The sequence below is a fragment of the Sciurus carolinensis genome, chromosome X, assembly GCF_902686445.1.
Source record: "Sciurus carolinensis chromosome X, mSciCar1.2, whole genome shotgun sequence".
Lineage (NCBI taxonomy): Eukaryota > Metazoa > Chordata > Mammalia > Rodentia > Sciuridae > Sciurus > Sciurus carolinensis.
The window spans coordinates 39845003-39872934 of record NC_062232.1 but is presented as its reverse complement, the minus strand read 5'-3'; the positions used below and the strand labels follow the sequence as shown (position 1 = coordinate 39872934).

Genomic DNA, 27932 nt, shown 5'->3' with positions numbered 1-27932 from the left:
GCACGTTGGTATCTCCCACAGAGGACTATACCAACTCGTGTTTTCTTCATAGGTAGCCCAACAGTACCTTTTTACCTAGTGTTATTTCCTCAAGAAGTCTACACCTCCACACTTCCTCCGCATTTCTACAGTAGTACGGATCTGTAAAGGAATGTATCGTTCTCTGCTCCGATTCTCTTCTCACCGCTAATAGTTCCCAGGGAGAACTGTACCATTCCAGGCCCTACCCCTTCTTCGCAGTGGTATCTCCCGGCGGAGGCGCGGTAGCGGCGGGGGCTGTGGTTCTCAGGTCTAAATTTGTAAAAAACACGCATTTGATTCACCAATCATTAGTCTGCCTTTGCACAAAGAGCCCCCCTCTTACCGCCAAGTTTCCATATTCCTCACGAAATTCCATCTCTTCCAAACTTTAAGAGGACCATTTTCCCCACTGTACGGAATGGTAAAGGTTGTAAAAATGTCTGCTCCCTTGACAACCCGACTTATTGGCGCGGCCATTTTTCTTGCCAGCCAAATAACGATCATTGTGGTAACCAAAATAATTTTGGCTACTAGCACCGATGGCTTCAGGAAGGGCTACTGCGCATGAGCAAGTATAGTGACTGACAGTAACCAAGGCGGGGTAAAGGACGAAAAAGTGGCTGTCGGAGGAAGTTATGACTGATTTTGGAAACATCAAGGGGACTTTGCCAGAATAAGAATTCGGATTTTAAGATCAGAGCAGGGGATGAAGGAGGGCAGAGTTCACTCAGAGCGGAAGTGAAAGGGCTGATAGTCTGCAGGCGGAGTGACGCCGGCGAGTGTGGACTCTAAAGCCGCGATTTACTCGGTGAGTACTTGGGGAGGGGCTCTGGGATGAGTAATGAGTGTCTGGGGAGGGATCTGTAAACGGAGTGATGGGGGTCTGTGGAATGAGTGATGGAGTCTGTGGAGTCGGTGACGGAGGGACTGCGGGGTGAATGATGGGAGTATTTGGGGTGCGAGATGAGGGGATCTGTACAGTGAGTGATGAGGATTGTAGTGTAAATGTTGAGGGGCACTGTGGAATGTGTGATGGGGGTCTCCGGTCAGCGATGGGAAATTTGTGGTAGTGAGTGTCGGATGGCCTATGAGATCCATGATAGAGCTGTGTTGTTGAGTGATGGGGATCCGTGGGGGAAACAAATGTCCTTTTCCTTTTTTCTTAGCCATTTCGTGGCCATTTTACCAGCTGGCATTTGTGTATTTCTGATCTGGTGATTTGGTGAACTTTCAATCTGGGTGTTCCTTGCCATCTGCAACTCTTTTCTTTTCTTCTCCTCCCTCTCAACAGCTCTGCCTTTTTAGGCCTTTGCCTTCTCTCCACAACAGTCAGACATGACTAAGTTCCGGGTAAGTTCTTACTTGCTTCTCCCCTCCCCCTACCCATGTTAGAAGCAAGGATACTTAGAAGCAAGGAAGCACTGTTGTACTGTGGTTAAGACTAAAGACTGGGTTTAAACTCCTAACAGCTTTGTGAGCTTAGGCAAGCCATTTAACCTCTCTGTGCCTTAGTTTTCCTAACTGTAAAATGGGGATGATGATGATGCTAACAATAACAATAATACCTTTCTTGTATGGTTGTTGTGAAGATCAATTGAATTAACATGTGTTTAGAACAATTCCTGGTATCTACATAATATGCCTTATATATGAGCTTGATGTTAATTATTGTATTATTATTTATACCATAAAATGGATATGTATAAAAATATAAGGTTAGGATTAGAGAAGTAGAGCAAGTCCAAGGCAAGGTTGAAATGTGTATATATAGATCATAGGATTCTACACATTTATGAAGCTCTAGTTACTTCTCTAGCTATCTGGAAGCCACAATATAGAGGGAAGGAAACACACTCACTTGCTTTATTTATCTTGACCATCAGAGAAAGTGAGCTACTTCCTCAGAAGTAAAGTTTTCCTGATGTTGATTAGATAGTTCTCTAATGGATCATCCAAGTCCCCATCAACAATCTTGTGATGAATACAGGGTTAGGATTGCTCTACTGTGACTTAAAATATATCTTCATGTTAGCCAAATATGTCCTGCCAGAACAGAAGTAAGGAATATGACTCTTCAGGAAGCCAAAGCCATGTCTATGCAAGGAGCTGCCTTATGTTCTGGATCAACACTGGATTAAAACTTTGATATTCAGGAACAACCAATAAACCTCATGCCCTTCAAATTCTTTTCTAATATGTTTTCTCTTATCTGTGATTTCAGTATAGCCGGAGAAATCCTTAGGGATGCCCTTTTCCTTTTAGGCTCAGAATTCATGGTATCCCTGATCAGTTCTTTCCTTTCCGCCCTTCTTTAAAAGTCTGAAAATATGAAATAATTTTGTCATTTTTCCTCTTCCTACAGAAGTGAGATAGGAGTGGCACCAAAAATTCAAACTCTTGTGGAATGTATAATCTAAAAATGGAAACTATCTCATGATCTCATATCACCATTCTTTCCAGATAACAATTCTAGGGTGAATTTGGTTAATTTGTGCCTGTACACCCCTCTTTCTCTCCCTTGTTCTTGTTCCTTATATTTATGTACACTTAAAACATATAGTTAAGGTATGTCTTCTTCTTTCTTTATTTTTGGTACTGGGTATTGAACCCAGGGGCATTTTATCACTGAGCTACATCCCCACCCCTTTTTATTTTTTATTTTGAGACAGGGTCTCATTAAGTTGCTGGAGTTGGCCTCAAATTTTTCTATCCTCCTGCCTCAGCCTCCTGAGTTGCTGGGATTACAGGCATATGCCACTATACCTGGTGTATATCTTCTTTTTGCTGCAATTTGTTCATTAGGTGATACTATATTGCAACTCTCTGCTTTCCCTTTACAGAATGATATAGTGCAATTTGAACATCCCCAATCTGGAAATCTGAAATCTACAAAGCTCTAAAATCTGAAACTTTTTGTGACAGGGGAATAATGTCACAAGTGGCAAATTCCACACCAGACCTTATGTGATGGGTCACAGTCAAAATGCAGGTACACCAAAAATATGGCATAAAATTGCATTCAGTCTATGATTATAGGGTATTATATGAAACATAAATGGATTTTGTGTATAGACTTGGGTCTCATCTCTGAAATATCTTAGAACAAGAGCCAATTTGTAGTGAGCTTACACTATGCATGGCACTGTACTAAGCACTTTATATGAATGGCCACCTTTAATTCACAATAACTCTATGAATTAGGTACCATTATCATTCATATCCTACAGATGAGGAACTGAGTACCAGAGTGTATAAATAAGTGGCATGGGATTGTGCAACTGATCACTGGCACAGCTGATTACTGCTACAGTGTGGATAGTGCCTTGTTGATAGAAGATGTTTCAATATCAGGGCATATAAATTTTTTGTTGTTGTCGTTTTGTGTTTTTTGCAGTGCTGGGGATAGAACCCAAGGCCTTGTGCATGCTAGGCAAGTGCTCTACCACTGAGCTACCACCCCAGATCACAGAGATATTTTAACAGCTGCATTTTTCTCTTGAATGCATGCACCATGATTTCTTAATCAGCTCCATATTGAAGGACTTCTGTGTAATTTCTGTTTCAGTGTGGCAGTGATCTCTCTTGTCATCTATCTTTGTATTCAGTGATGAACATTTCTAGAATGTCTGGTTCAAAAGGTGGGCACGTTTTGAACTTGCATAGACATTGCCAAGTTGCCTTTTGAAATGTTAGCACAAGTTGACACCTCCACTAATAATGAATGAAAATACCCTTTTGAATTCTCTTGTCATAATTTTAAGCCTTGTCAGTTGAAAGTGTCAATTTTTTTCATTTCTGTTTATTTAATTATAAATGTGTGTGAGCATCTTTTAATATTTTTTTCCTTTTTAACATTTTTTTGTGAATTCTTTTATGTATACTGCTCTTTTTCCTTTGTAGTTTTTGAATCTTTGTCTTATATTTTAAAAAATTTTTATACCTTTATTTTTTATTTATTTTTATGTGGTGCTGAGGATTGAACCCAGTGCCTCACATGTGCTGGGCAAGTGCCCTACCACTGAGTTACAACCCCAGCCCCTTTTTCTTACATTTTTTGTTTTTATTTTTTACCATGCTGGGGATCAAGCCCAGGGCCTTGTGCATGCTAGGCAAAACCTCTGCCACAAAGCTACATATCCCTGGTCCTGTCTTACTATTTTTAAAACATTTATGGAAACATGACCCAGAAAAAATCTTTTGGGGTTGATTTATTAAAACATAATATGCAGAGGATATATATAAAGTATACATTTAAAAAAATTTCTGCAAATTGAAAACCCCTGCATAACCAGTACCTGGACCAAAAAGGAAGAAATGACAGGCCTCCCATTAGCCTACATTCTACTTCCAATCACTGTCTCTTGACTTACTGGTAATCACATTCTAATTTGTATCACTGTGGATTATTTTGGCCTGTTCTTGGATGTCATATAAATGGAATTATACTTTATTATTCTTTCGGGCCCAGGTTCTTTCACTCATCATAATTTTTTTAAATTAATTTTTTTGTTTTGTTTTTGTGGTTCTAAGGATCAAATCCAGGGCCTCACATATGCTAGGCAAGTGTTTCTAACACTGAGATATACCCCAATCCCATTATAACGTTTTAAGTTTAACCCTTGTTATTTTATCAATTGTGTGTTCTCTTTCCATTACTGTGTACTATTCCATTGTATAAATAGGTCAAAACTGTTCATCTATTCTACTGCTAATGAATATTTCCATTTTGGATACTACAAATAATACTAGTATGGATATTTTTATACATGTTTTGGTGAACATGTGCGTTTCCACTGGATATATATATATTTATAAGAGTGGGGTTGCTAGGTCCTAGGCTAGGGTTATTTCTGGCTTTACTACAATCTTTATTCATCTTTTTAAAAATTTGTTCTAATTAGTAGCTTTACTACATTCTATCAAGTTGTTTTCCAAAGTGGCTATACCACTTTACTCACATCAACAATGCTTGAGAGTTTCAGTTGTTCCACATCCCTGCCACCATTTGGGTTGTTGGTCTTAATTTTATCCATTCTATTTGTATATATTGGTATCTCCTTGTGGTTTAGGTTTGCATTTCTCTGATGAATAATGACACTGAGCACTTTTTCATTTGTGTATTGACCATTTGGAGAGCCTCTTTTGTGAAGTATCTCTTCAAATCTTTTTATTCTAGTTTTTCTGTTGGATTATCTATATTTGTCTTATTGATTAATAGGAGTTGTTTATAGTTCCTATAGTGTAAAAGTCCTTAGGTATTATAAATATCTTGTATAAGACTTTTTTTTGGCAGTGCTGGGGATTGAACTCAGGGCCTTGCATATACTAGGCAAATATTTTACCACTGACCTACATGGTCAGCCCCCAAGAAGGCTTTTTTGAAATGATTAATTTTAAAACAGTAGCTAGTCTCTGAAGAATATTACCCTTACCTTAAAAAAAAAATCATTACAATTACCCTGATCTGATCACTACATATTGTAAACATGTATTGATATATCATAATGTACCCCAAAAATATGTACAATTAGTATGTGTCAATTTACAAAAAAACATTAAAAATAAATATTTACTGATATTTTGGGAACAGTACCATCACTTTAATTTTTATCAAACTGATTGAACAAAAGTATGCAATTACAGGGATCAGTGTCATTCGAGGATGTGGCTGTGGACTTCACCCAGGAAGAATGGAATCGACTGGACCCTACTCAGAGGACCCTATACAGAGATGTGATGCTAGAGAATTATAGCCATCTTGTCTTTCTGGGTGAGGATGGCTTCCCTGAGTAATTTACAGTGTCCCCAGCAGAATAACTTTCCATCTCTGAAGTACTTCAATTCTTTGAACTCAGGTTGTAGGGATTAAAGATTCTTATTCACTTTGAACTGATCAAGGTGTTTGTATTTTCACCTCCCATGTGAAATTTACCCTCATGAAAATATACCTTCCTAATTTTTTGAAGCCCTGAAGGCCACACAGAGGCTCCCAAATCTTGTATCATTTCCCATTACAGGGTATCCTATTACCAAACCAGACGTGATTGCCTCTTTGGAGAATGGCGTTCTTGGGATCATAAAGAGAGAAATTCCAAGTTCAAGTTGTACAGGTAAGAAGTGAGAGATAAGATAGGATGAGCATGATATTCTTTAGGATTTCTGAATGCTGGCCATCTTGGGATGTTCTGAAATATCTTCCTAAAGAATATACACTATTGGTGCTTATTCCAGATTGTTAGTTTTATGAGTTATTGTCTTACAATAATCTTGGAATAAGATGTTGAGAAACTGGATTATATTCTGACTTAGTTCTTCTGCTCCTCTCAGCAACCTCAATTGTTTTTAGCCTTTCTGAAAAGCACTTTGCAATTAGAGTCCCCTTCTCACCAGATCCTGGATCTTCTACCCTTACCATATCCTTTTTCCTATTCATGCCTCCCTAAACTATTTTTACATTCTCTCCCCAGTTTTAAGCTTTTTTTCTTAAACAGTCATGTCACTTATTGTTATTTCTGTTCCAATGTCTATTGGATCAACTTGTTTTTCTTTTTCTCTCCCTGAGTTCTGTGTAGAGATATATATTTGGAATTTCTTTCTGACTGGTATTTAGACTTAAAAGAAATTAAAATTCAACCCCATCAGAGGCCTGCCTCTATCAAAGGTATGTTCACAGAATATGGTTTGTTATTCTTTCTAGAAGATGAACAAGCTGAAGAACAGCTGGAGAACCGCCAGGAAAACCAGAACAGACACCTGAGGCAAGCTATATCCATTGATGAAAAAAATGTGTCTAAGGAAAGAGCTCATGAATTTGATGGCTTTGTAAACCCACTTCCTCAGAGCACATGGGTAGTTTCTTCAGGACACACACCCTATATAACTGACTCATATGGGAAAAGTTTTAAAGATAATTTTGGCTTACTCACTCCTAATAGTCTAAGCTTGACTGCTCAGAAATGTTATGAATGCAATCGATGTGGGAAATTATTAATTCATGGCAGGCATGAAAAAAATAATGGAATGATACCCCTTGACTATAATACATATGAGAAAGGTCATAGTCTTAACTTTGTTCAGCATAATCTGACTCAAGTTTCAGAACCAACCTATGAATGTCCTGAGTGTAGAATACCCCTCAGCACAAATTCACTCCTTATTGTTCATCAGATCACTCACATAGGAGAGAAACCTTATGAATATACAGAATGCAAAGAGGTATTCAACAAGACTGCACACCTCAGTATACATCAGACCATGCACACGGGAGACAAACTCTTTGAGTGTAATGAATGTGGCAAATCCTTCAGAGAGGAATCAACCTTGCATATACATCAAAGAACTCATACAGGTGAAAAACCATATGTATGTACTGAGTGTGGCAAAGCTTTCCAAGAAAAGACAAAGCTCATCATACATCGGCGAACTCACAAAGGAGAGAAACCCTATAAATGTTCAGAATGTGAGAAAACCTTCAACCAGAAGGCACACCTCAGTGTGCATCAGCGAACACACACAGGAGAGAAACCTTTTGAATGCAGTGATTGTGGCAAATACTTCAGAGAGAAATCAACATTGAATATACATCAAAGAACTCATACGGGAGAGAAGCCATATTTATGCAATGAGTGTGGCAAAGCCTTCCGGGAGAAGACAAAGCTCATCATACATCAGAGAACTCACACAGGGGAGAAACCCTATGAATGTTTAGAATGTGGGAGAGCCTTCAATCAAAAGGCGCACCTCAGTGTACATCAGAGGACACACACAGGAGAGAAACCTTTTGAATGTAATGAATGTGGCAAATCTTTCAGAGAGAAATCAACACTGCGTAGACATCAAAGAATTCATACAGGAGAGAAACCTTATGTGTGTTCAGACTGTGGAAGAGCCTTCACCCTTAAGCTGAGCCTCAGTGCTCATCAGAGAATTCATACAGGAGAAAAAACTGATGGATGTACTGTATGTGGAAAAGTCTTCTCCCGGAAGTCATATCTCATGCTACATCAGAGAGCTCATACAGGAGAAAAATTTGAGAAATCCTATGAATGCAATGAATGTGATAAAGCATTCTTCCAGAAATCATATCTTATTATTCACCAGAGAGTTCACACAGGGGAGAAACCCTATGAGTGTAATGTATGTGAGAAAGCTTTCTCCCAAAAATCATATCTCATTATACATCAACGAACTCATACAGGAGAGAAACCCTATAAATGTGATAAGTGTAACAGAGCCTTCAGAGAGAAGTCCAAACTCACTGTACATCAGAGAACTCACATGGGAGAGAAGCCCTATGACTGTCCTGAATATGAGAGAAACCTAGAAGTCAAAGCTCAGCATGGATTAGAGAACTCAGAGAGAGGAGAGACCAAAGAACTGAAAATAGAAAACCCTTCGTAGGAAATTCAAAGAAAAAGTGAGGTGGGGGAATCCTGCTTTAGGGTGACCAGGGATGGCTTTTCTGAGGACATGACATTTGAACTTAGATCTGAAAAGAAAGCACCGGCCATACTAGGGGAAGAGCGTTCCAGGCAGAAGAAATAACAAGAGCCAAGATCCTGAAGCAAAAAACTGGGCTTGTATCATGGGTGTATATTGAATGACCACTTTATACCAAAGAGGTTGTTCAACATTAAAATCTTTTGAAGCTTTGAATCTATGAGAGTTATCATTTGGAAGCCAAACCTCACCATAAATCTGGGCAAAGATATCAAGGGAAACCCAATTTGATTAATTTCAATAAGCATATTTCCTTGAAAACGAAACAAGGGAAATATGTTTCCAAATTTAATATTGAACTCTCAAAGAAAAAATTAAGAAAATCTATTAATAAGAACACACATCTTGTCATCTCTCATAATGGGTAATAAATGCTATCCAAGAAAAACAGGGTTTACCAAATGATATAAAATTGCATAATTAAAGATAACTACTAAAGGAAAAACAATGAAGAACATACTATAAATGTTCCATTATTAGAATGGATGCATAATCAGAACAATGTAAAGAAAACAACACTACAGCATCAAATCCAGTTTCCAGAGGTAGCAACGTTTGATAATACCAGCATTTCCACTTCAGCCTGTTGGGAAGGATTTTTGGCTATGTTTCTCTGTGTGGACCTTCCCCTTCTCTGAGCCTGATTCTACAGCCTTCCCTGAAAGACTATAAGCTGCATGACAGGCTTTTAGAAGATCCGTTTTTGACTTAAAATCACCAGAGTTTATTTCTGTTGCTTCTGATGAATCACTATCACATTCAGAAGTCAGTGCCCAGAGTGAAAGCACCTTTTATGGACGCCCAGGGAGATGTGAACCTTGGTTTTCTTTGTTGGTTGGGGCTGAGCACAGGGGAAATCCAAATGGCCTTAAAGGAAGGGGACTTGAGTTTTCCTTGGCATGCAGTGGCCCCTAGCTGTTTTAATGATCATCTGCTCTTGGATGTGGTGAATATTGAAAGCAAGGCTTTCGGTAGTGGAGAATCCACCCCCAACCAAAGAGTACAAAGGACATGATGAACTGCTTCTTTGTGGGAGTGGTTTCTTCCAATGGGGCTGGCCAGTGAAAAGAAAAGAATGGTAAGTTCAAATTCCTAAATGCTCTGCTCAAGGCACAGACTGAACCCTGGGCATTCTGTAAAAAGAAATTATTACCTGTTCACCCATTGAATTCCTTCTTAAATTCTAAGTCTGTCATTTGCAATTTAGGATTTTGATTATAAAAGAGGTGATGGGGGACTGAATATTAGAATGATGATATGTGGGAGGATGTGGGAGAATGTGAATATTTTAAACTCCCCAGGCCCCACTGAGCTTCCTGTGTAAACTGAGTCTAATCCCATTCTCCCCTGATAAGACTGTATCTGTCAAAAATAAAGACCCTGTAGTGACCTCAGCTGAGACTGATACTTTTTCAGGGAAACCAACTTCCATATCCTTCCACCCTGCCTCTATCTCCATACCTATAACTGTCTTTTGTTCCAAGCACTGTGTGTGCTTTACAAACATTAATTCATTTAATCCACCCAATAACCTCACAAGGTCAATAACATCATTATCATCCTCGTATGGATGAGAAGACTGAGGCACAGAGAAATTAAGTGCCTCTTTTAAGGCAACATATCCAGTAAATGGTAGAAATGGTATTTGATTCAAGGAGAACCTATGCTCTTAATCACTACACTATCCTTCCTCCTATCCCAAGTCATCTGGTATCTCTTGATTACAGTTGTGAAGATATGGAGGACGTGATTGAAAGGCGGTACCTCCAGGGATCGGAAAAATGAAGAATAGGCAATGACTCTGTTTGTATAACATCTTTATTAAATCCACAAAAGAAAAAAAAAGACAGGAAAAGAAAATCTTTATCCCTGTGAACTTAAGGGATAATGATGGAAGTTCCTTGGGTTTGTTTTTGCATACGTATCACACCCCTTGAGCCAGTCAGATAAATCATGACCAGAGCAATGCCGGGTCCAAGAATCCCTGGGAAATGAAGGGACGGGGAAAGGATGAAGTGGATAACTTGATGTGGCAATACCACTATCTCTGGCTGCCCAGGGTCCAGATCATCCCCCTGAACTTACCAGGCCTTCATACTTCCTGGTACATTCACAACCCGCTTGGCACACAAGATGTCATCCAGAATATGTCGGTTGAGCAGATCTAGGGGGAAGAGAGGAAAATGATGATCTGGTACACTTGGGACAGGGTGACAGCATATGAAGGGCCCAGGGTTTCTGGATTCCTTGGGGCCTGAATTACATCAACCACTACATTGGCTGATTGTGAATGACCTTCACCCTTTTGTTAGCTGGTTATGAATTATTTCAATTGCCATGTTGATTGGTTCTGTACAACCTTAACTCTGGTTGGCTTTAACTATCATGTTGGCAGGTTATGAATTACCTTAGTCACCATATTGGCTCATACCAGACAACCTCAAATTCCACATTGGCCAAGTCTGGATGACTTCAACTGTCATTATGTCCAATTAAGAACGTTATCAAGTTTAATACTGGCTGGTCTGGCATCACCTCAACCAGCTGATTGGCTGAGTGGGAAGCTAATTAACTGTCATGATGGTCACTCCTAGTGACTTCAAACAGTTTGTTGTCAGGTCCTAGGTACATTCAAATCCTATTTTGACTGGTTATGAATGACCCCAACCTCCATATTGGCTAGTTCTGTTCAACCTCAGCCACCATGGTACCTTGTCCTAGCTAATCTCAACTGTCATGTTGGCTGGACCAGGATTATCTTTAACTCCCATTTAACTAGTTATTAATGATCTCAACTGCCATATTGACCATCCTAAACAATCTCCACTACCATTTTGATTAGTTATAAATAACTTCAACCTCCATTTTCACTAATCCTGGATTACCTCAATTTCCGTGTTGTCACTCAGAACCTTAACCTTAATTTTAGCCAGCTTTGAACATTTTCATTATTAATTACTCTGTCTTAGACAACCTCAGACTCTATGGTGGCTGGTCCTGGACAATCTCAACCTTTAATCTGGTCAATCATGGGTGACCTCTTCTGCTATATTGACAGGACTTAACACAACCTAAACCTCCATTTGGGCTGGCTCCAAATAACTTAGTCTCCATTTTGGCCTGTCTTGCACAACCTCATCCATCATTCAGGAAAACCCTGAACAACTTCGTTGCTATTCTGCTTTGCCTTCACCACTACAACATTCTCATCTGGAAGTTCTCTAATTTCTACACATAGGTAGTTTCTGTTCCTACTTCCAATCATCTGTTTCTTCCCTCAGGTCCTATACAACCTCAACTCCAAATCAGAATAGTCTCTCCCTCTATTTCACATGGCATTGAATTGCCTGTTTCTTGAGTCTCAGAAAACTGCAGCTTCCATTCTGGGTGAGATTTGGAGGCTCTGCATTCTCTAGACCTTGACAATATGTCAGTGTAGTCTGATTAAGAATTTAGGATGGTGTCTCAACAGCGGCAACTTTTTTCCTTTCCCCATCATTTTTCTGCTTTTGGAGATTACCACTTAGATAACCTTGCCTTTGTGTGTGGCATGTGGGGATAGGCACTAGGGATCCCATGTATCCCTAGTGTTGCCTTACCACGACAATCCATGTGGCAGAGGTTCTGTGTGGGTGTGACACCATTGTCACACCACCAGGCGGAGTTCAGCTGGAAAATGCCATATTCACTACTGCCATCAGGATTGTGATCCACGAAAGAGGTGTCAAAGCCACTCTCATAGTGTGCCATGCATAGCCCTGGGACAGAGAGAGAGAGAGAGGAAGTAGGAGGTAGACAGGGTCTGGGAATAGGAAAGCCTAGTATGGGGGTTGCAATGGGGATGATTATCATCTTAGTTGTGAGATTGATGATCTTGGTTTGGTAGTGGGGTGTTGATGTTGATGATTCTGAGTGAGAGATCAGTGATGGGGGTGGTGATGATATGGACAGAAATAATCTTGTTGATGGTAGAGACTGAGGTGTTGAGTGTGAAGGTACTGACAGGTGATGACATTAGAGTTTAATTAAACCACTCATCACAGTCAGGTAGTGACTAAAGATCAGGCCCTAAACCAGAGAGGTGAAAAATGACAAGGGAAGCCTGGGTCTGAGTGTGGTTAATGGCTTGGAGGTATGGATGGGACTTAGGGCAAATAGAGTCTCACAGTCTCCAATGTGGTAGCCTCTGTAACCATCGAGTCCTGCCTTCTCCAGCTTCTTTGCTAGCTCACAACGTTCATAAATCTTGGCATCCACGCTGGCAACAATCAATGTGGCCCAGATCACTAACATAGTGCCCCGAGCCAGCATCATGACACCCACAAGCTCTTATAGCTGATGCCTTGCTCCAGATTCATCCTGTGGTCTTCAGAATTAGGGGCATTCTGGAACTCCAGGCTCTATGAGCACTGACTGGTCTAAGTGATATATTCTGGAACATAGAAGCCAGAGGTCTGGGCACCTCACTACTTTCCCCAGTGCCAGCTCCCTTAGAGACCAAGAGACACATAAGGGAAAATAAAGACATTGACAAAAATGGAAGGAGACAAAGACAGAGAAACCCAGAATGATGCAGGGAGAGAGGGGTTGGGGGCACACCAAAGACAGACAAACTTGAATATTAAACCTCACACTGGGTCCACATTCCCTACATTTATTTCTTTTTAAAATCTTCTTTAAAAATAATTTTGTCGTTGTAGATGTGCAGTAGGCCTTTATTTTGTTTATTTTATGTGGTGCTAAGGATCAAACCCAGTGCCTCTCACATGCTAGGCAAGTGCTCTGCCACTGAGCTACAGCCCCAGCCCCTCCCTACATTTCTTAATACTGTCCCACTCTGCTCTCAGTAACCATGCATTACAACTTGGTTACCTCCATTTCCATTCACTCTGATCCTTATCACCTCCATTTCTCACTCTGCTGACTGATCAGTGGTGTTCATCACGCTGTGCCTACTACCACCTCTGATTTCTCTCGCTCTGCAGAATATGACCATCATGCTCTCCCTATACCCCCATTACCTCTATTTACTCATTGCCCTAGTCTGTTAATGCTACTATAACATAAAAACTGAGATTGGGGAATTTAAAAAGAACAGAAATCCACAATTCTGGAGGGTGGGAAGTTCCAAGATCAAGGCAATGATATTTGGTGAGGGTTTTTTGCTGTATCCTCAAATTGTGGAAGGCATGAAGGTCCAGAAAGAGTGAAACCATTCCTGAAAGCCCTTTTCATAGCTGCATTAATTCATTCATGAAGGCAAAGCCCTTATGACCTAAACACCTCTTCAGATGACCCCCCTTCCAACACTGTTGCATTGGGGATTAAGTTTCTAACACCTGAATTTTGGAGGGGATATGTTCAAACCATAACACTTATCCTTGGTACTTTCTTCACCTCTCTGCATTCACTGTGTGGTTCCATCTTAATTGACTAGAATCTTCCCCCACATCATAATCACACTCTGTCCCTCCTCACATATTACAAATGACACATTACATAAACATCCTCACACTCAACTGCTTTTTCACCTTCATTCTCGGTCTACCTTTTATTTCCCAGTTCACTTATATTCTCATCTACTTATGTTCACTCTCATTGGGCCTCCTTTTACCACAATTCCCTAGCCATCTATTTATCATTGGCCAAATGTTCTCACATCACATTCTTTCTTCATCTCCATTCACTCTCACTCAGACTCATTTTCTATTTTCACCTCTACTTCCTGACACCATACCAGGTGACTCCTGTTCACTTTGGTGGCCAATCCTTCAGCATTGTTCATTGACTCCTGGCCTCATTATCACCTCCATTCATTCACTCCCTTTCTGCCCCTTCTTCACCTGTATCCTCCAAGATGCTGTCCCCCATCAGCCCCCTTTGCTGGAACTCTGCCACGTATTATTCCCAAACACTAGCTCAGGTTACCCATATGAACTCACTCTATGCTCAGTCATCTCCATTGTTTTTCAATTTCCTCTTCATTAGCTCCACTTACTCTCATTGCCTCATTCATTTAAATTCACTTCCACTGTAACCCCTATTACCCTATTCTCACTTCTGCTCTTGATTCATGTTTAGTTGCTCCCACTCCGCCCCAGTAACCCCATTCAGTCATACTTTGTATTGAATTCACTTTTTGCTCATATTGGGCCCCATGTTACCCTGATTACTCACCCTGGGTGGGCCATGTGACTTTTATCTTCTTTTTTTTTTTGTCTCACATTACTCACATTTACTTACCTTCTGCTCTTTACTTCCATTCCTTCTCATTCTGCCCACTATTCATGTATACTCTTCAGCTCATTCACATCTGTTTATTCACACTGGGATCCAGGTATCCACATTTCCCGAGTCACTACCTTGCATTACTCCTATCTAATTTCAGCCTTCCCCATTCACCTGTAGTCACTTTCCTTCTCCCTCATAGTATCTCCACTCAAACTCGACTCCAGTCCCTCTTATTTTTCCACTTGTTCACCCCACTCTTCCCTCTGAGTCCCACATTACCCCAGTTCACTCCTACTTTCCTCTAAATTCACCTCTCCACTCATATTGTGTCTCACTCTAATCCTTAGCATTTCTGTCAACTCTATTCACATTTACCACCTTTCATTGCGCATTCGCTCAGTCTGCTTCCACAGTTACCTTTCTTTACTTAAATTATGCCTCATTGTATCATCACATATTCAGTTTCATCCATAATATCAAAGTAATTCACAATGTAGTGCATGGTTATTCCTTTACTCTACGCACATCTCCCCTACCCATACACTCTTCTCTGCTGCTCATTCACTTTCATTCCATTACCCTTTGCCTCTCCTTGCCCCCATTCACTCCCAACTTGTTCTTCATTTACTCCCAAGTTGCCTTTCATTCACTATTGTTCATTGCAGCCCACCAGTCCCATGTATCCTGTTTTCTGACTCATATTGGCTGAACAGAAAAGTCTGATATATTGTTCAGGATTAGGTTTAACTGCAGGAACCAACACCATTAAAAATGCCCATGACTTCAAGAGGAGGTAAGGGGATTACTTTCTTGGAGGCAAGGTAGTTCAATGCTAATTTGTTGACTCTAAGGTCACCAGAGACTTGGGTCCTTCTGTGCTGTTTCTCTCCCAACTTCACCTGCTTCCTTTTGGTCCAAAATGACTATTAACAATTGGCAACACTTTCATAGTTTTGATAAGATGTATTTTTTTTTTTTTTGCAGTACTGGGGATCGAACTCAGAGCTTTAGTGCTTGCGAGGCAAGCACTCTACCAACTGAGCTATCTCCCCAGCCCCAATAAGATGTATCTTAAGAGCAATTGTAATAATGACTAACCAGCCAAGTGGAGGGCCTTTTTCCTTGTCTTTGGGTGAGAGCGCCACATTGTGCAGAGCCTGTGGTAGGACCACTTACCTGTCAATCTTCCATACCCTTTACTTGTCAATCTGCTGCCTAGACTACTGTATGAGGAGGTTGCATCTGTAGGGACTGATGGTAGAGGGTGCCATGAAGATAGAGTGGGAGTTCTGGCTCTGCAGCAGGAAATCTGGCCTCACATAGCTTGTGGATGTGCACTGTGGACCTTGAGAATGTTTCTGAGGAGCAGTATCACTGGCTCAGAAACATTTCTGGAGCTGGCATTCAGCACACCTCAATTTCCACCAACCCCAAAAGATTTCCCCTCTTGCATTGTGTGTGTGTGTACACGCTCTCATGCATGCAAGGTGGTGTTTCAGGCTGAAAGGGACCAAACTATGATGGGTCCTAAAGGTTCAGCCCTCCCTATTTTCCACCTCTAAATGTGTTAAAGGAGTTGGGACAATGTTTATACCAGAGGTGCTGATCTTTCAAACAAGAAATCTGAGTTTCCCCCTGCTTCCTCTCTTTGCCCTTGTTTGCTAGGAAGCATCATTACCTGACTGGTTTTACTGGTTCTAGAATGAGGCTCCTCAGATACCTCCTGTAAATTCTGTGGAATATTGAATAAACAAAAGAATAATATTATTAGGTGGAGGTTATAGATCTGATTTTGAGAACTTGTGTGACCTTAACCTCTGGGACAAAGTTGCCTTATCTCACAAGTGGGAGCCATGGTACTGTTGTGATAACTATCTGAGGCAGTTCATGTCATGCACTTCACACCATGCCCACCATACAAGAAATAATGAGTTAGGTCCTTTGCTGTGCCTGTTGCCAGGAGCCTCCTCAATGATCTCCCTGTTTCCACCCTTGCCCGTTACAGTCTGTTCACAAAGCAGTTTGCAAATCATCTTATTTTTCCTTTTTAAAAAGTTTTATATACACACATCTGATTTTATTTATATAGTAATAATAAACACTGGCATAGCACTTGTTATATGCTAAGTGTTGTTTTAAACCCTTTACGATATCAACTCATTTATCACCACAGCCTTAATGAGATAGGCACTGTCATTATCCTTATTTTATAGATGAGGAGACAGCCCAGGGAAGTAAAGAGTCATGCCCTAGGTCACACAGCTGGTAGGTGGGGGTTTGAACTCAGGCTGCCCACATCATGTTATTTCTTTTTTCCCTGCTATATTCCCAATATTTAGAACACTATCTGGCACACAGGAGGTGCTTAGGCACATCCCTGTAGAGGTCATATTCTAAGAGGGCAATAAACAAACGAGTGAAGTATACGTGTGTAATTTTAACCTTAAAATATAAGGCTAGATTGCTTCATATTGGTCTTTTAAAAATCCGATCCCGCTTATGGTCTCCCCATTATCTACAGTATGAGATTATAAGCCCTATCCCTAGCCGCCGCCCACTCCTCCCGCACTCCCAACACACTAACGGTGCCTCCGCCCATCCAGAGAAAGCAACCTGTCAGTCACTAACACACCCCATTCACCGCTGGTGTGTGTATGTTTGCGTCCCACAGCACTATTTATTCTTCAGCTTGTTGTCTGCATACTGCCCTACCTTCTTCAAACGTTAAGATGTAAACTCCAGCCCTAGCCACTGGATGGAGCCAATGGCTTTTCCCTACCCTCTCAGTCTTTGTGTACACAGAGCATTCTGCTCTGAATCCTGCGATTACACCTGCAACCCCGTTGCTGACCTTTGAATACAAGACACAAAATTCCCGCACGCTAGAATCTTTTCCTTAATTGGGCACTTTTCCTCCCTGCCCTTCCATAAGTGCATCTGAAATCTTAGGAATGCAGGCCTCCGCAGAAAAAAGTAAACACTTTCTCTGCAACGCCAACCTGGAGACGCAGTAGACGTGAACATCTCGTTTTGAAACAGTGACGTCACCTGTGCAGTCGCCTTCCCTCTGCGCTTGCGCTGCGACCCCAACACCTTCGAGGCCCCATGTTGACTATTGGCAGATGTGGTCTCAAAGGCAATACCGAGCGTGCGCAGAACCGGTCGCTGCAGCTTTTATAGGCTGCGGTGCTAGAGAGCCGGTTCAGAAGCGGAAGTGCTTGTCGGGGCCAGTTCTTGTAACGGTCTCCTCAACAGCAAGCAGAAAATCTGTTGACGAGAAAGAGAGAGAGTGAGGTTGAGCGGACGTTTGCCGGGGGTCTTGGGCTGAGTGATGGGGAGTTCTGGGGGACGAGTAAAGGGGGGTTTTTGAGGATCAGTAATACGGGGGTTTAGGGGTTGAGAGATGTGGGACCGAGAGGTCAGTGAATGAGGGTCTGGGGGCTCATTGGTGGACAAAGTTATGGGGCTAGTTAGGATTGAGTGGGGTCTATTAAACTTTGACATTTACACATTTTCCAGTACAGGGACCTGTACTTAGGGTTCTTGTGTATCCCTCAGGCCCCTCTTTAGGCACGCCCTGCCTCTCCCTCTCTGTCCCTCTCCCCTCGTCCAATCCCTGAGTAGGGGCCTGGTGTGAAAGCGCCAGGAGAAGTGACCTGCACCTGAAGGCCTCTTTCCGGGTCCTGGGCGAGACGATCCCAGTGAGGTGAGAAGGAAGAAAGAAGAGCCACCTGAGAAGACTTACCTGACAGCAAGCCTTCTCCACAGTTTGGGGGCTGGGAGGGGTGGGCGGGGCTTGGTGCTGCGGGATCTGAGGGGGATGGGGGTAAAACGTCATTTGGATAATAGGTAGTCCTAAAGTTTAGTGGGGTTTTTTTTGACGTTTAATAAATAACATTTTGAATTACAGATAAATTGGGAAATAGAGGAAAGGCAAAATAAGAACTGGTTTCCCATTCCCCCCGTCACATTTAAATGCCCATTCTTAAACATGTATGTTTATGCCTTTTTAAACATTTATAGTTTTAAAATAGGTTCCTGCAGTTTTATAATCTACTTTTTTATTTAGAAATTTATTGTAATTCAGTTTAAGATTTCTTCTATAACATTTTTAAAAATTTTGAGATATATGTACCACAACATACACAGATAAGTGCATACTTCCATATAACCTTTTCAACAACTGTGTAGCGTTTCATTACTAATATTTACTTATTATTCTCTTATTATGGGTCACATGGGATTAAGTTTGGTTTTAAAATCAATGCCAAGATGAAGTTACTTTTGGAGAAATTATACATCATGATACATTATCTCATTAAGCAAAATACCTAGAAATACGATTTCTGGGTCAGGGCATAATTTTATATATATATATATATTATTTTATATATATATATATAAAATAAAAACCCTTTGTGCTCAATTTTCACACAAAAAAGTAAAAAATATACAGGTCATTATTAAAACAATATACTCTTCCACAGAGCAGCTTCATTGCTAGCTAGGGGATTTCTAGGAGATAATTCTACTACTGCAAGCCTGATGGAGTCCTCATATGCTCTACCCTTCTCTACTTATTCCAGCTCAATTTTCACACATATCTGCCTTTTCCCAAGAACAGCAGGAAATGGCCAAACCCCAGGTAAGTATGTTGTCTGTCTATTCCTTTCTGTTTTTTACCATAGATGTGATGAGATTGTAGGAACCTTTACCATGAAATAGAAAATTATTTGTGAATGAGGACTAGGATCAGGGAAAATGAGAGACAGAAGATCATGGCCAATGAGAATGTACACACTTGAACTTTAGGGTAACCGATACAGATATGTTCCCTGACTTATGATGGGATTACATCCTGATAAACTCAAGCTGAAAATTCACTTAATACATCTAACCTACTGAGCATCATAGATTGGCAACATGGTACACTGTGGGGTATTGGTTGCTTACCCTTTTGATCACATGCCTGACTGGGAGCTACGGCTCGCTGCTGCTGTCCAGCATCAGAAGAGAGTATTGTATCACATATTGTTAGCCCAGGAAATGATCAAAATAAAAAATTCCAAGTTTGGTTTCTACTGAGTATGTATTGCTTTTGCATCACTGTAAAGTCGAAAAATCATAAGTCAGGCCATGTTTAGTCAGGGGCCATCTGTATTAATGTTGAGCTGCTGGTTTCACTTTGAGCCTTCTGGCAGCCAATGGGAAACATAACCAGTACCTTGACTCATCTTATTTATCAGGAGAGAGCATACCAAGGCCTCAGGGGAAGCCAGGATTTCTTGGAATTGCTTTTCAGGGCATTTCTTTGCTGGGTTGTCATGGGGAATTATTTTTAATCACAACCTGGTGATAAATAAACTCCTTGATTTCCTGCAGATATTTCCCATTTATGGTCAGATTATAAATTAGGAATGAAATCTCTTAAGGAACCTGACTGTCTTTCAAATGAATTTCCTGAAGAAATTTTCTCAGTTGAACTTTGAATTCTCTTTTGGCCAAGACACAAAGTCATAATCTACTACCATTTTCCTTTCATTTTTTATTTTTTTATCTTTTAAATTAACTTAAAATTGATTTTGCTTTTGTATAAGTTGGTAAGTGTTAATACATGCAGATTGGTGTAATTAATCTATAGGTTATAGTTTCATCACTCCAAAAAAATGCCTCATGCTACTTATTTATAGTCATATCCTCTCCTGCCTATAACCTCAGGCAATCACAGATCACTCTGTGTCACTATAGTGTTGTCTTTTCAAGAGTGTCATTTAAATGGGGCCGTATGCTATGTAACCTTTTTTTCTTTCCTTTTTGTTTTTTTGAGGTGGATCTCACTATATTGTCCAGGCTGGTCTTGAACTCCTGAGCTCTGATGATTCTCCTCCCTCATCTTCTGGATTAGCTGGGATTAAAGGTGTATACCACCATGCCCAGCTTAATGCAACCTTTTTTTTTAAATTAAACTTTTCCTTTTGAGGTGATTAATTTACATCTAATTCAAAGAATAACATAGATAGGTCCTGTGCACCTTTTCCCATTTCCCCCAATGATAACATATTTCAAAACAAGTATAATATCACAGTCAGGATATTAATATTAATATGATTAGGCACAGAACAGTTCCATTACTTCAAGGCTCCCTCAAGGCCATATTCACAGCCCTTCTGTCCTTATATCCATTCCTAATCTCCTGGGAAGTACTAGTATGTTTTCTTTTTCAGAAGGTTTATTATTTCAAGAATATGATTTAAATGGAATCATATAAGCCTGGCACAGTGGCTCATGCCTGTAATTCCAGCAACTTGGCAGACTGAGGCAGGAGGATTGCAAGTTTAAGGCCAAAATCAATTTAGCAAGACCCTCGGCCACTTACTGAGACACTGTCTCAAAAAGGAAAAGGACTGGGGCTGTAGCTCAGTGATAAAACTTCCTGGGGTTCAATCTCCAATAACATAAAAAAGAAAAAGAATTCAGTGGAATCATATAGTACAAGATATTTTGGGATTTTATTTATTTTTTTTGACTCAACACAGTTCTCTGGAGATTTACCCAAATTGTGGTAGGTATCATTAGTTCTTTTTTTCTTATTGCTGAGCCCATGGTATAGATGTTCTGTAGCTTACTTATCCATTCACCTGTTGAAATACATGTGTGTTATTGCCAGTTTGGGGTAGTTATGAGTAGAGCTACTTAAACATCCAGGTTTTTTGCAAACATGTTTTCATTTAAATATGAATTTTTGGTCATACAGTAAGCTTTTTAAGAATCTGCTAAAGGGGTTTCCAGAGCCATTGACCCATTTTTCATTTCCATGAGCAATGTGTATGAATTTCAGTTGGCACATTTTTGCCAGCACTTGGTATTTTCAGTATTTTTTAAAAAATCTTAGTCATTCTAGTGGGCATGTAGTAGTAGCTTGTCATTGTTTTATTTGCATTTCTCTAATACCTAAAGATATTGAACATTTTTATATATGCTTTTTTACTTTTTTGTATGTCCTCTTTGATCATGTGTCTATTTAAAAGGTTTTTTACTTTTTAAAATTGGATTGTTTTCTTACTGTTGAGTTTTTTTAAGTTGTCAATGAACCTTTATTTTATTTATATGCGGTGCTAAGAATCGAACCCAGTGCATCACACATGCTAGGCAAGTGCTCCACCACTGAGCCACAACCCCAGCCCTTACTATTGAGTTTTGAGAGTTCTTTATATATTCCTTCTACAGGCCCTTTGCCAGACACATGGTTTTTAAGACTTTTCTCCAAGTGTATGACCTGTCCTTTCAATTTTCTTAACAGTGTTATTTGCAGGGCAATAATTTTTTTTTATTTTGAAAGTATCCAATTTATAAATTGTTTATGGATTGTGCTTTTGGTATCATATCTAAGAAAACTTTTGCCTTACTTGATGTCTTGAAGATTTTCTCCTATTCTGTAAGTTTTATAGTTTTTGGTTTTATATTTTGTTCTCTGATCCATTTTGCATTAATTATATACTTTATATATTCATCTCTATACATACAAACATACACACATATGTATATATGATTGATTCATTCATCTGTTGACAGGTACCTAGGCTAATTCAATGTCTTGGCTGTTTTATTGATTTAAAACTTTTCTCAATGCATGCATTTAATACTGTGTGATTTCCTCTAAGCAGTGCTTTAACTGTCTCACAAAGTTTTATAAATTTTCATTTTTGTTTAGTTCAAATTGTTTTCTAATTTTCATTAATACTTCACTTTTCATACATGTGTTATTTGGAAGAATGATGCTTAATTTCCAAGTGTCTAGTGATTTTCTGGTTATCTTTCTGTTACTATATATGTAGTCCTTTGGTCTTAGTTTTTAGTAGTTTGGTGATGTGGCTGGTTGTGCATTTCTTGTGGGTTTATTCTGTTTGGGGCTTGCTGAGTCTCTTGAACCTACAGATGCATGTCTTTTGCCAAATATGGGAAGTGGTCAGGAATTGTTTTTTCAAATACTGTCCTTTTTCTTCTTCTGGAACTCTAATAACCTGAATTTTGTGTCATTTCACAGGTCTCAGAAGCACTGTTCATTTTTTTCAGGATATTTTGCTTTCCAGATTGGTTAATTTGTATTATTACCTTGAGGCTTACCTACTCTTTTCTCTATTATCTCTATTGGGCCACTTAGCCCTTTCTATTAGGGGGTTATTTGGTTATTTTCTTTTTCAGTTTTAAAATTTCCATTTTGTTCTTCTTTAGATCTTCTGTGTCTTTCATGACACTTTCTATTTTTCTTGTGGTTCCCAGAGGGTTTGCTCTTACTTCTTGGGTGTTTTGTGTATGTGCGTGTGTTACTGAGGATTGAACCCAGGGCCACATGCATGGTAGGAAACTGCTTGATCATTGAGTTATATTCCCAGCATGAGTGTTTTCTATAACAGCTGCTTTAAAGACTCTCAAATGAGTCCAACACTTGTGTCAGCTTGATGTTGGTGTCTGTTGTCTTTTCTTATATCTGTGAGATTTTCTTTTTTTGTGTGTGTGTGTGTGTGTGTACCGTGTAATTTTGGATCATGTCCTAGACATTTTAATGTGATATTATGAGACACTTGGTTTGTTTAAATCACTTGGAGAATGTCGATCGATGTTTTGGTTTGCCAGTTCAGGCTACAAGTTCTAATCAGTCTTGCGTAGTTTGTGGTTTCCATGTTTGTTTAGTTTTTAAACCTCTGAAATTTCATTTGGGCTTCCTTTCTGGGATGACAGACAATCTGGGATGTAGGCAGTGGTCTGTCCCTTAGTTCAGTTCTCAAAAGTGTTTGCTTTTCTGTTTTAGATTAGATCCACACACATGCACAGTTAGAGAATGAGCCCAGGAATTGATACATGATTTTATGGGGTCTCTTTCCTGAACTCTTCCTCCCCATGATTTTCTGTGTACTTTCTAGTTCTCTGTCTCCCCTTTTCTGTCTTATAGAAAAATGGTACTTTTACCCTGCTAGACTGCACATTTACTTCAGCTGTGCCCGTGAATGGACACAAGTGGCAGATACAAAGGAAAAAAAATAATGAAGTTTCTCTTGGGACCAAGTGCCTCAAATCAGTCTGGGTTTTAGGGAAAAAAATAATGAAGTTTCTCTTGGGATCAGATCAAATCAGAGTCTGGGTTTTAGGTGATGGCCAGAGTCTACCAGTACTGCAGGTCCTGCTATAGCTATTGCTGCTGTTACTGCTGGATTTTCTGCTGCCTAGAGTGTGTGAGAGAAAGGGGGGAAAAGCAAAACTGATTTCCCCCTCACTCTCTAAGCTTTAGGAACTCCTTTACCACTCTTCAAGCCAATCTAGAGAGCTGCTTCTTGGGTTTCTTTCTTTCTTCCTTCCTTCCTTCCTTCCTTCCTTCCTTCCTTTCCTTCCTTTCCTTCCTTTCCTTTCTTTCCCTTCTTTCCACCAGGGGGTTGAACCCAGAGGCACTTAACTGATGAGCCATATCCCCAACCCTTTTTGTTTTTTTTGAGACAGGGTCTTGCTGAGTTCCTCAGGACCTCACCAAGTTGCTGAGGCTGTCTTTGAACTCATGATCCTCCTGTCTCAGCCTCCCAAGTCACTGGGATTATAGACACACGCCACCATGCCTGGCTCTTGAGCTCCTTCTGTTTGTACACTATTTTCTTGGCTCAATGCTGCCTTGATCTTGGTCCAGGGAAAACCACAGAATCAGGGGCAAACTCACAATGATGATGGCACTTCAAATTCTAGGCTTTTCCCTTAATCTACTTGCTACTTTTTTTTTTTTTTTTTTTTTGTACAAGGGACAGAACCTAGGAGCACTTTACCACTGAGCTACAACCCCAGCTCTTTTAATATTTTCTTTTGACACAGGGTCTCACTAAGTTGCTTAGGGCTTCACTAAGTTGCTGAGGCTGGCCACGAACTTGCTATCCTCCTGCCTCAGCCTCCCAAGTCTCTGGGATTACAGATGTACACCAGCACATATGGCTTCTTTCTGCTTCTTTGTGTTTTTGTTTTTACTTTTCAGAATCATCAAATTGCCACTTAATGCTTTCTGTCCAGGTTTAATGTTTGTATTCAGTAAGAGAGACAGTGTGAAATGTACTTACTCCATCTTACTTGGGACCACATACTCCAGTGCTGTGCTGTACTTTGCTGCCCACTGTCCCTGGGTACATACCTGTATGTTTCAGATACCTAGTGTTTTAGTCAGCTTTTTCGCTGCTGTGACTAAATGACCCGAACAGCACAACTATAAAGGAGGAAAGGTTTATTTCAGGGCTCATGGTTTCAGAGGGCTTAGTCCATAGAAGACCAACTCCATTCCTTGGGGCTCAAGGTGAGGCTGAACATCATGGTGGGAGAGGGTGGTGGAGGGAAACAGCTCACATCATTGGTGATCAGGAAGCAGAGAGAGGGACTCCACTCGCCAGATACAAATGTGTATACCCCAAAGCCACGCCCCAATTCCCACCTCCTCCAGCCACACCCTACCTGTCTCCAGTTAACACTCAGTTAATCCCATCAGGGATTAATTCACTGATTAGGTTAAGACTCTCAAAACCCAATCCATTTCTCCTCTGAACCTTCTTACATTGTCTCACATGTGAGTTTTTGGGTGACACCTTACAACCAAACCATAACACCTAGCATTAACCAGATGGCACTGTACTACAGTATTATCTCAGCAACTTCCTACTTCTGCAGTTGTCATGTCTCTGAGCTGCCAGGCAGATGTGGAAAGCAGTGGGGAGGTTGACCATGTGCTAAGGAATTTTTTTTAGTTCTGTTTTCATTGTGAAATGTCACTGATCCCAAGCATTTTCTCTTCTGCTGCTCTTTGTAAAAGAATTAGAAAATTTTCTCATTGAAAATTGAACAGATGCACCCTACAAAAATCTAAACTAGTCAAGAATATAAAAAGGATGTGAGTATCAAAAGGCATGATAGATTTGATTACCCTCCAGAGAGGACTCCTCATAGTTTGGTTAACTATGAGGGATATATATATATATATTTTTTTCATTGTTTATTCTCTCCCTCTCCACCTCTACCTCTAATTCCCTTTCTTCTCTGCATATATTTACATCTAATTAGTCATCTTTTTGCTCTTTCCATTGTTCTTCATATCTAATGCTCAGAGATTCATTCTCTTATCACTTCTTTTATGTTTGAAGTACTTCCTTTAGGTTTCTTCTTTCTTTCTTTCTTTCTTTAGACAGGGTTTTGGTTGCTAGAATTATAGGCACTGTTTTGGGCTGGGGAGATAGCTCAGTCGGTAGAGTGCTTGCCTTGCAAGGACAAGGCCCTGGGTTCGAGATCCCCAGCACCACAAAAAAAAAAAAAGAATTATAGGCACTTTTTTAAAAAATAGGTCTGTCAGTGACAAATTCTTTGTTTTCCTTCATCTGAGTATGCCTTGATTTCCCCTTCTTTCCTGAAGGATAACTTTGCCAGATATAGAATTACTAGTTAACAATGCTTTTTTTTTCAGCATTTGAAAAGTATTAAGCCATTTCTTTCTGCCCTCCTTAGTTTCCTGTGAGAAATCTATCATTCACATTGTTTTTATTAACTCCTACAGGTAATGCATTGTTTCTCTCTGGCTGCCTTCAAGATTTTTTTCTTTGTACTTAGTTTTCTGAAATTTAATTTGGACATACTTGGCAAGAATTTCTTTCAGTTTATCCTAAACCCATAGGTTTGCTCATTTTCTTAAATCTGTAGGTTTATGACTTTTGTCAAATTTGGGAAGTTTTCAGTCATTGTTTCTTTGAATACTCTTAGCCACATTCTAGTCTCCTTCTAGGACATCAATAATATTAATATTAGATCTTTTGTTATAGTCTCATGGGCCTCTGAGATTCCGCTCATTTTTTCAGCCTGTTTATTTTTCATGGTACTGGGGATTAAACTGGGGGGCATTCTACCACTGAGCTACAGACCTGTTCTTTTCATTTTTTAAAACTTGGGACAAGGTCTCACTTAGTTGCTGAGGCTGACCTTCTTGAGATCCTCCTGCCTCAGCCTCCTGAGTCACTGGGATTATACCACCCAATTCAATCTATTTTTAAAAAGATTTAAAAATAGACTGGGACTGGGGTTGTAGCTCAGTGGTAGAGTGCTTGCCTAGCACATATGAGGCACTAAGTTTAATCCTTGGCACCACCTAAAAATACATATATATAAAATAAAGGTATTATATCCTTCTACAACTAAAAATATTTTTAAAAATATACTGACTGGGCATGGTGGCACTAGCCTATAATCCCTGTGACTTGGGATACTGAGGCAGGAGGATTGCAAGTTCAAGGCTAGCCTCAGCAACTTAGCAAGGCCCTAAGCAACTTTGTGAGACCCTGTGTCAAATTAAAAAACAAAAATTTAAAAGGCTGGGAATGTGACACAGTGGTTAAGTGTCCCTGGGTTCAATCCCCATTACCAAAAAGAAATAGATTGAGTAAATTCTATTGATATTCATCCTCAGATTCACAGATTCTGTTCTTTGTCGACTCCATCTCCACTAAATAGTTCTTTTGACTTTTTTTTCAGGTGCTGGGGATTGAACCCAGTGCCTGTGAATGATAGGCAAGTGCCCTCCCACTGAGCTACATCCCCAACCCTATTTAGTGAGTTTGTAATTTGCTTATTGTGTTTTTCAGCTCTATACTCTGTTTGATTCTCATTTTTGTAACTTCTATTTATTTGTTGAGATTTCCTGTTTTTATTTGTTGCAGGAGAATTTTTAAGTGTCAAAGCATTTTTTTATTAGTTGCTTTAAATCTTGTTGTTATGGGGTAAATTATGTCCCCTCAAAATTCATATATATGTACCAGCATTTGTGTAGACCCCAGAAGTTATGGCCTTAGTCCCACAAAACTGCCTCCACTTAGATACCAGCCATAAATGGGGTATGGCTACCTGCCCTTTTGCCCAACTGACTACAAATTTCGGGGTTCCCATATACCATTCTCTTTAGGTTCAGTAATTTACTAGAACAATTCACAAAAACTCAGGAAATCACTTATAATTATGATCACTGGTTTGTTATAAAGTATGTAACTCAGGAACCAAATGAAAGAGTTATGTAGAGCAAGTTATGAGGAGGTACAGAACTTCCTTCCATGCCCTCTCTGGGTGTGCCACTCTCCTAGTACCTCAATGTGTTCACCAACCCAGAAACTCTGCTAGCTCTGTAA

At 40.0% G+C, this 27932-nt stretch overlaps 3 protein-coding genes across 10 annotated transcripts in view; 2 read left to right on the top strand and 1 right to left on the bottom strand.

The window, feature by feature from the left end:
- Positions 1-452: 452 nt before the first annotated feature.
- Positions 453-9905, top strand: LOC124971800 (zinc finger protein 182-like). Of its 6 annotated transcripts, XM_047535628.1 has the most exons (7): positions 456-829; positions 1313-1371; positions 2862-3010; positions 3587-3659; positions 5665-5791; positions 6039-6131; positions 6719-9905. In XM_047535628.1, the coding sequence occupies exons 5-7, from the start codon at positions 5758-5760 to the stop codon at positions 8419-8421; spliced, it is 1830 nt and encodes a 609-aa protein (XP_047391584.1). In that variant the 5' UTR covers positions 456-829; positions 1313-1371; positions 2862-3010; positions 3587-3659; positions 5665-5757; the 3' UTR covers positions 8422-9905. The 6 variants fall into 6 exon arrangements, with proteins under 6 accessions (XP_047391582.1, XP_047391581.1, XP_047391580.1 ...); XM_047535626.1 differs by lacking the exon at positions 3587-3659 and having other exon boundaries at positions 453-829; XM_047535625.1 differs by lacking the exon at positions 3587-3659 and having other exon boundaries at positions 453-829; positions 5652-5791.
- Positions 9486-27932, top strand: part of Znf182 (zinc finger protein 182) — a 43134-nt gene continuing 24687 nt past the window's right edge. The window contains exons 1-3 of one of the 3 annotated variants that reach the window (XM_047535633.1): positions 17723-18040; positions 18310-18457; positions 19338-19396. In XM_047535633.1, coding sequence (XP_047391589.1) covers positions 19382-19396 — 15 coding nt within the window. In that variant the 5' untranslated portion in view covers positions 17723-18040; positions 18310-18457; positions 19338-19381. Of the gene's footprint in view, positions 9599-17722; positions 18046-18309; positions 18458-19337; positions 19397-27932 lie in introns of those variants that run through there. The other 2 variants (XM_047535632.1, XM_047535631.1) reach the window with 2 other exon arrangements.
- Positions 10329-12995, bottom strand: LOC124971803 (sperm acrosome-associated protein 5-like). The gene is made up of 4 exons (XM_047535637.1): positions 12687-12995; positions 12120-12278; positions 10606-10684; positions 10329-10504 (listed from the first exon to the last, which is right to left on the bottom strand). Exons 1-4 carry the CDS (start codon positions 12832-12834, stop codon positions 10384-10386), a joined length of 507 nt encoding a protein of 168 aa, XP_047391593.1. The 5' UTR covers positions 12835-12995; the 3' UTR covers positions 10329-10383.